The sequence below is a fragment of the Phalacrocorax carbo genome, chromosome 2 (genome assembly GCF_963921805.1).
Source record: "Phalacrocorax carbo chromosome 2, bPhaCar2.1, whole genome shotgun sequence".
Classification (NCBI taxonomy): domain Eukaryota; kingdom Metazoa; phylum Chordata; class Aves; order Suliformes; family Phalacrocoracidae; genus Phalacrocorax; species Phalacrocorax carbo.
The window spans coordinates 166927857-166936151 of NC_087514.1; the positions used below are offsets into that span (position 1 = coordinate 166927857).

General features: G+C 62.7%; 1 protein-coding gene across 2 annotated transcripts; it reads left to right on the plus strand.

The window, feature by feature from the left end:
* The first annotated feature begins 564 nt into the window (after positions 1 to 564).
* LOC135312148 (D-serine dehydratase-like) lies at positions 565 to 6990 on the plus strand. Of its 2 annotated transcripts, XR_010371826.1 has the most exons (9): positions 565 to 1150; positions 2080 to 2235; positions 3107 to 3387; positions 4167 to 4353; positions 5941 to 6062; positions 6164 to 6353; positions 6424 to 6529; positions 6609 to 6853; positions 6892 to 6990. XR_010371826.1 is itself a non-coding variant. In XM_064445208.1 (8 exons), exons 1-8 carry the CDS (start codon positions 1131 to 1133, stop codon positions 6696 to 6698), a joined length of 1152 nt encoding a protein of 383 aa, XP_064301278.1. In that variant the 5' UTR covers positions 565 to 1130; the 3' UTR covers positions 6699 to 6990. The 2 variants fall into 2 exon arrangements, 1 of the variants encoding a protein (XP_064301278.1); XM_064445208.1 differs by having other exon boundaries at positions 6609 to 6990.
* Positions 6991 to 8295: the final 1305 nt, after the last annotated feature.

Below are 8295 nucleotides of genomic sequence, written 5' to 3' on the forward strand. Positions count from 1 at the left end.
GGGTCTCAGCAGCCGTGCACCCACGTGTTATTGGGGGGGGGGGTGTCTCAGCAGCCGTGCACCCTCGTGTCACGAGCGTGGGGGGTCTCAGCAGCCGTGCACCCTCGTGTCACGAGTGTGGGGGGTCTCGGCAGCCGTGCACCCACGTGTCACGAGTGGGGGGGGTCTCGGCAGCCGTGCACCCTCGTGTCACGAGTGTGGGGGGGTCTCGGCAGCCGTGCACCCACGTGTCACGAGTGGGGGGGGGTCTCAGCAGCCGTGCACCCACGTGTCACGAGTGGGGGGGGTCTCTAGCAGCTGTGCACACATGTGTCACGAGTGTGGGGGGGTCTCAGCAGCTGTACACCCACGTGTCACGAGCGTGGGGGGGGTCTCAGTAGCCCTGTACCCATGTGTCCTGAGGGCGGAGGGTCTCAGCAGCCATCCAACCATGTGTCATGAACGGGGCCGGGGGGGGGGGGCCTCAGCAGCCATGTGTTGGGTGTCACGAGCATGGGGCGGTCTCAGCAGCCATTTATCCACGTGTCACGAGTGCGGGGGGGGGGGTCTCAGCAGCCATTTACCCACATGCCACAAGCACAGAGGGTCTCCACAGCCGTGTACCCTGTGTGTCACGAGCGTGTGGGCCCTCAGCAGCCGTGCACCCCCCGTGCTACAAGCGCAGGGCAGCTGGGCTCTCGGCAGCCGTGTGCGCACGTGTCATGAGCACGTGCGGCCTCAGCCACCCTTCGCCCACGTGTCACGAACGTGCCGGGTCTCAGCAGCCACGCACCCACGTGTCACGAGACGGGGGCGTCCCAGCAGCCCCGTGGACACGTAGCATGAACACGCAAGGTCTCAGCCGTCCTTCCTCGTCCCTCCATGGGCACAGGGCTCCGTAGCCAGCCACTGTCCCCGGGGAGCTGGCAGGCTGTCCCTGTGCTGTCTCGGGAAGGCTGAGTGTCCCCAGACACGGTGCCTGTGTCCTCCCCTGCCCCCGCCGCCCCTGGGGGGCCCCACGGCCGGCAGCGACCTCTGTTCCCAGCCAAGGCTGGCTGCGGGTGCCCACGGCGTCACGTGGAGCGGGCACCAGCGGGGCCGCCAGAGCCACCGGAGCTCAGCCGGGAGCGGCCGCAGCGCCGGACGGAGGGATGGACGGACGGATGGACAGGTGGGCAGGGGGAGGGTTGGGTGCTCAGGGTGCCCCCGGGACCTTCACCCCGGGCAGCCGTGTGGTCGGTGGCCCGGGCGTCCCGTCCCACCTGGGCATGGACAGGTGTCCCTGTCCCCACATTCTGGGCCCAGGAGTCCCAGTGCTAGGTGTCCCTGTTCCCAGTGTCCCGAGCCCAGGTCACCCAGTCCCAGGTTTCTCATTCCCATAAATCCCAGTCCCAGGTGTCCCAGTTCCCAGTATCCCTGTCCCAGGTGGCCCACTCCCTGGTTCCTTAGTCCCAGATGACCCATCCCCAGTTTTCCCAGTCCCATGTGACCCACATGTCCTAGTCCCAGGTGCCCCAGTCCCACATGTCCCAGTCCCAGGTGTCCCAGACCCAGGTTTCCCAGTTCCATGTGTCCCAGTCCCAGGTGACCCACATGTCCCTGTCCCAGGTGTCTCAGTCCCAGTTTCCCAGTCTCACTTGTCCCTATTCCCAGCGTCCCTGTCTGAGGTGGCCCAGGTGGCTCACTCCCTGGTTTCTCAGTCCCAGGTGTCCCAGACCCAGTTTTCCCAGTCCCATATGTCCCACTCCTCAGTGACCCACATGTCCCAGTCCTCAGTGACCCACGTGTCCCAGTCCCAGGTGTCCCAGTGACCAACTGAGACCAAGGGAACCCCTGGGTCTGAGCCTAGTGGAGGGGGGGGGACACTCCTGGGCTGCCCCACATCACCACCACCCTCAGTGCCAGGTCCCATGGGGGGGGGTGGGCTCATCCCACTGGCCTCCAGCCCCCAATCCCCACCCGGGGGCAGGGAGCCACCTCTGTGCCCGCAGGGGTGGGGTGGGCGCAGGGTTGGGTGCAGAGCGGTTTGGGCAGGGGGTGCATGGTGGCCACAGGTTTGGGGGGGCAGTGGGTGCAGGGCAGGTTCCCCCCTCCCCTCAGCTCCGGCAGGTGGCTGGGAGCCCCCCTGGAGCAGCTGCCCACGCCGGCGCTGACCGTGGACCAGGCGACGGTGCGGCGCAACGCCGAGCGCATGCGGGAGCGCTGCCGGGCCCTCGGCCTCCGCCTGCGCCCCCACGTCAAAACCCACAAGACGCTGTGAGTGTGGCCCACCCCCCCCCAGCAGCCTCCCTGTGACCCCCTCCCCCACCCAGCATCCCCCCAGCATCCCCCCTGCTATCCCCCCTTATCCCCCCATCCTCCTGCCCAGCATCTCCCCATCTTCCCCCCAAAACCCCCCAGCATCCCCCCACTTAGCATCTCCCCAGCATTCCCACCATCATCCCTCCAGCACCCTCCCAGTACCCCTCTCTCCTCCCCCTCAGCATCCCTCACCTTCCCCTCCAAAATCCCCCCAGCATCCTTCCCCCAACATCCCCCTAACACCCCACCTTCCTGCCCAGCACCCCCACCTTCCCCCCAGCATCCCCGGTTTCCTCCCCATCATCCTCCAGTATCCCCACAGTGCCCTCCCCAGCATCCCCCAGTGTCTCCCCAGCATCTCCCCATTCTCCCCCCCAAAATCTGCCCCCAGCATCCCCCCATCCTCCCTCCAAGCAATCCCCCCACTTCCCCACCCAACATCCCCACCATCATTCCTCCAGCATCCTCCCAGTATTCCTCCCAGCATCCCCCTTCTCCCCATCAGCACCCCCCGGTATCCCCCCAGTATTTCCCCAGCACCCTCCCATACTCCTCTCTAGCACCCTCCCCAGAATCCACCCAACATCCCCCCTCCTTCCTCCCTAGCACCCCCAGAATCCCCCCAGCTTCCTCCCTATCATCCCCCCAGGACCCCCCAGCACTCTCCCCACCCTCCCCTCCAGCACCCCCAGTATCCCCCCAGTTCCCTCCCCAGGACCCCTCAGCATCCTCCCCAACACTCCCCCACCTTCCCCTCCAGCATCTCCCCCACCATCCCCCCACCTCCCCCCCCCCCAGCACCCCCCATCACCCCCCACCCCCCCAGAGAAGGGGCCGCGTTGGCGACGGGCGGCACCCGCCGGGGCATCGTGGTCTCCACCTTGGCCGAAGCTCGGTTCTTCGCGGCGGGGGGCTTCGATGACATCCTCTACGCCTACCCGCTGCCGGGGGGGCGGCTGGAGGAGTGCGCCGCCCTGGCCCAGCGCCTCCAAGCCTTCCAGCTCCTCCTCGACAGCCCCCAGGCCCTGGCCCTCCTGCGCCAGCGCCCGCTGCCCCACGGCAAGCGCTGGCTCGTCTGGCTCAAGCTCGACTGTGGGAACGGCAGGGGTAGGTGACACCCCCACACACACTCCAAAAGCAGCGCCCCCCCAACCCCCCCCACCCCAAATCCCACCAGTGCTTGGGGTGCTGTGGGGTGAGGGGGATGCAGAGGTGGGGTGTTGCGCCTCCTCCGCTCCGAGGGTGTTTCATCCACCCACCCCAACGATCCTCACTGGGGTGGGATGCTCCGTGTCGTCCCCTCCCCAGACCCAGCAGCTCAACCAGGATGGGGTATTTAAACCCCCCCCTCCCCCAAAAAACCCACCCAGTCATTATCTGAGGATGCTCCACTGGGGAAGGATGCTCCGTGCCCCACCAACCCCCCAGTTCAACCACGATAGGACACTTAAGACCCCTCCAAAAGTCATTTTTCAAGGCTGTTCCATGGGGCAGAGGTGCCCCAAAGCCCCCAGGATGGGGTATTTAAGCCCCTCCCAAACCTCACCTTCACCCACCCACCACAGGGATGCTCCGTGGGGGGGGGGGGATGCCCCATATCCCCCCCCAGCTCAACCAGGATGGGGCATTCAATACACACACACCCCCACCCAAAAAAAGGACATTATTCAAGGCTGTTCCATGGGGCAGAGGTGACCCAAAGCCCCCACGACGGGACATTTCAGCCCTCCCTACACCCCGCCCAAAACCCCACCTTCACCCACCCACCCCCCCCTAGGACGCGCCACGTGCCCCCCCCCCCATCCCCACCATCTCACCCAACATGGGGCAAGAAAGCCCCCCAACCCCCCGCCAAGCCGCGCTAGCCCCCTCCTCCCGGCCGGCAGCCGGCGTGCGCCCCACGGACCCCGGTGCCGTGACCCTGGCGCGGGCCATCGCCGAGGAGGCGCCGCAGGAGGTGACCCTCGTGGGGGTCTACGCTCACTGCGGGGACACCTACGGCTGCCGCGACGTCCCGGCCGTCCAAGTCATCGCCCGGGCCACCACCGCCGCCGTGCTCGACTTCGTCACCGCGTGAGTGTCCCAAACCCAGGGACGGGCAGAGTTAAGGGGGGTTTTGGGGGGGGGGGGCCCACACCGACGCCCGCCACACGCCTCCCCATAAAACCCCAGCAGCTGGTTGTAAATGTGAATGACACCCACCCCCCGCCCCCCCATAAAAGGGGCCCTACAAAGCCCCCCCCGGGGAGCCGGAGGAGGATGCTGGCAGCTCCGGTCACCTTTGATGTGGTTTTGGTGGCAGGTTGTGACCTGTGTCATTGTCCCCCCTCCCCCCCCCTTTTGTCCCTGCGGGGTTTTGCATCCTGGAGGGAATTACTGCCGGATGGTTCCCACTGGGATGGGGACAGGAGTGGCTCGGGGGTGGGGGGGGTGGGGGTGTCCCCCGAGACCCCCCCCATCCCGTGTGCGTGGGGGTGTCCTCCCCATCCTGGGGGTCACTGGTCCCACCCCAGCTGGTTGCGGCGCCGTTTTGCAGTGGGGAAACTGAGACACGCGGCGAAAACTGCTGCCCTCCCCCCTCCCAGATCCCCCCACAAAGTTGGGGGGGTGCTTTTCTCCCACCCCCTAATTCGCCCCACAGTGCCAGGGGGGCCAGGGAGAGGGGGGCAGGAGTGTGACTGTCCCCCAGCTGCCAGCCCAGCGCTGTGGGGACATGGCACCCCCTTTCCACGTGGCCTTTGAACGTGTGTGTGGGGGTGACACATCTGGGCTGCGCGGACACATCTGGGAAGATCTTGATCACATCTGGAGGTGCCCTGGAACATCTGTAAGGGTCCCCAGCACAGCTAAGGGGAGCTCTGGCACAGCTGGGGGGCTCTGGCACACCAGGTGGCTCCCAGTCCCATCTGAGGGGGTTCTCTGGCACATCTGGGGATGTCCTGGTACATCTGAGGGGGGGTCCCAGGACAGCTAAGGGGTGCTATGTCCTCACTGGGGAGGCGGGCACATCTGGAGGGTGCCCTGGCACATCTGAGGGGTCTCCAGTGTATCTGGGGGGGTGTCTCTTGCACATCGGGGGGGCTCCCATAAATATCTGGGGGCTCCCAGAACCACCTGGAGGGATCTCCAACACATCTGTGGTGCTGCGGCACGTCTGTGGGGTCCCACATCTATCCCAACATATCTGGGAGTGCTTTAAAACATCTGGGGGGGGTCTCCAGCTCACACAGGTGGCCCTCAAGCACATTTGGGAATGCCTGGGCACATCTGGGGGTGGTCCCAGGCACATCTGGAGGGGCACTCTGCCATATCTGGGGGTGCGCCCTGCCTTGAGTGTTTGGGAGGGCTGTATTGCATCTGGGGGACTCTCTGCCACATCTGGCTGGCTCCCTGGCACATCTGGGAGTCCTCCTGGCACACCATGGCAAGGGGAGGCTCTGCCACATCGGGATGGTTCCCTTGAACATTTAGGGGAGGATCCCCTGGGGCATCACCAGCTCCCCCCTCTGGGGTGTCCAGGGGGAGGTGATGGACCCACCTCCAGTCCCACTCCCATGGCACCCAGGGGTGCTGTTTCCCCACCTCTGCCCCCACCCCCGCAGTAACTGGGGGTGCTGTTGCCCCCCGCCCCGGCCGCTCAGAGGGTGGGTGTGCCGGCAGGCTGCGGCGGGCGGGTGTGCCGTGTCCCCAGGCCAGCGTCGGCTCCACGCCGTCCTGCAGCCACCCGGTGCCGGAGATGGCCCAGCTCACCGAGCTCCACCCGGGCAACTACCTCTTCTACGGTGAGTGGGTCGGGGACCCCCCACCCAACCCTGGTGTGACTCCCCCACCCCCACCAGGTGGGATGCACCCCCAACCTGGGCTGGGCGCCCTCTTCTCCCAGACCTTCAGCAGACCCTGCTGGGTTCCTGTCGCCCCGAGGACGTGGCCGTCCGTGTCCTCACCAGGGTCATCGGTCACTACCCGCACCGCAGCCAGCTGCTGGTGGACTGCGGGTGGGCCGCCCTCAGCCTCCACGGCTGGGACAAGGCACCCGTGGGCTGTGCCGCCATCGAGGGGCACCCTCAGCTCAGGTGAGCGTCGTGGGCGGCGGGCGGGGGGTGGATGGGACACGGGTGGGGACGTCATGGCGTGTCCCCGCAGGCTGGTGGGGCTGACGCAGGAGCACGGGCAGGTGGAAGCCGTCGACGGACAGTTGGATTTCGAGCGCTTCCCGCTGGGCAGCATCCTGGCGCTCATCCCCTTCCATGTGAGTATCCGCCCCGCCACGCCCCGCCACGCCCCGCCACGCCCCGCCACGCCCGGCTCAGCATCCCTACCCACCGCAGGCCTGCGCCACCGCTGCCATGCACCCCGTCTACTACGTCCACGCCGGGGGGAAGGTGGTGGAGCTCTGGCACCCCGTCCGCGGCTGGTAGGGAGGAGAGCAGGGAGCCCACGCCGGGGTGCTGCAGCCACGCCACGACCCTGCGCCCACGCCGAGGCTGTGCACCCACACCAAGAGGGTGCACCCACACCAGGCTGTGGGTACCAAGGCCACGTACCCACATCAGGACGCTGCACCCGCGCCAAGGTCCTGCACCCATGTCGGGGTGCTGCACCCGCACCAAGAAGCTGCACCCATACTGGGGTCCTGCGCCCACGCCGAGGTCCTGCTCCCACACCAGCGTCTTGCACCCACGCCAGGGTCCTGCACCGATACCAAGACCTTGCACCTGTCATAAATTGAGACCACAATGGATCATAATCCAATTAGAATTTTATTAATTGTAGCAAGTAGAATATGAGCAAATACAGCGCTGGACGGCAGGGGAGTCTGCGCTCCGCCAACTGCCGTACTGAGCAGTTCAAACAGTCTCTCTTTATACATCTTTACTTCCATGTTCAATGAGATAGTGGAGGTACTTTTCGCATGCTTCAGTTGTTGTTAGGGGGTCGTTTCCTGCTTCCTGGTGATATGGGGTTGCTTGTCTTATCTCTGATGGTTATCTTGCATAAGCACGCCTGGGAGGTATTCTTCGCATGCTTTACATTGAGCTTAACATAAGTCTTAATAAACAATACCTTAGTTCAGTTTCTCACAATCCCCCCTTTTTCTTTTTATCCTATTATTGTTTATTAGACACTACTTTCATTTTCGGCACTGCAGGCAAATCTTCTTCCACAATTCCGACATTTATCATAACACTCACAAGGTAATATCTCACAATTACAATCATAGTTCTTATGTGGCATAATGCATTCACAACAATCGTCATCTTCATTAATAGATACACTCTTATATTTTGCTTCAGACCTTGTAGTCAAAATAAGCAATTTAGCTGGGTCAAACTGTTCTTTAATAAAATGTAAAATACAGCGTAATATACAAGGTCCAAATATAAGTCCCAGAATCAACATAATAAGCGGTCCTGCTAAAGCAGACAACAAAGTGGTTAGCCAAGGTGAAACATTAAACCAGCTTTCATACCATAACTTGCCCGCTTCACGATCTTTTTTTACGTTGATCTAACCTTTTCCGGAGTTTGGGCTATTATCGATAATAAAACTAACGATATACCAGGAAAAAGGGTGTCTGTCAATTTTTCCAATTTAAGTACACTTTTACCAGTCTTGGGGAAGTTCGACCATAGCTGCTTTTGCGTCTCATTGTTCTGGTTCTTTTCTCCACAGTTTGTTCCTCCTCTGCCTCGCCCGTCGACTCGGTTGCTTCGAGCCACGGGGTGTACCATCTTCTTGGCAGCAAGGGAAATCTTCAGGAGAACAGCTGTTTCAGGCTTTCTGCCTGTTTATATAGGCCTCCCACTTTGCAGCTTTAACTAATGGGACTAAGCAAGACACAGCTAGTACTTCCCTTCTGCACTTTGTAGCCAAAATTTCAACCACAAAGGGGATTGATTCGTTGGAATGGTAACAATAATACTAAGGGTTTATTCCTTTGGCAAAACTTTCCACCATTCATGGGATCCTCGAATAATTTCTTGTTCCGACTCTAATTGTTTTTAATTTCCACTC

What these genes read in the sequence shown, in the direction of transcription:
- LOC135312148 (XM_064445208.1), top strand. Translation starts at nt 1,131, where the DNA reads ATGGACGGACGGATGGACAG. An exon ending in ATGGACGGACGGATGGACAG is followed by an intron (nt 1,151 to 2,079) that starts GTGGGCAGGGGG and finishes CCCTCCCCTCAG; the next exon opens with CTCCGGCAGGTGGCTGGGAG. An exon ending in CGACTGTGGGAACGGCAGGG is followed by an intron (nt 3,388 to 4,166) that starts GTAGGTGACACC and finishes CCCGGCCGGCAG; the next exon opens with CCGGCGTGCGCCCCACGGAC.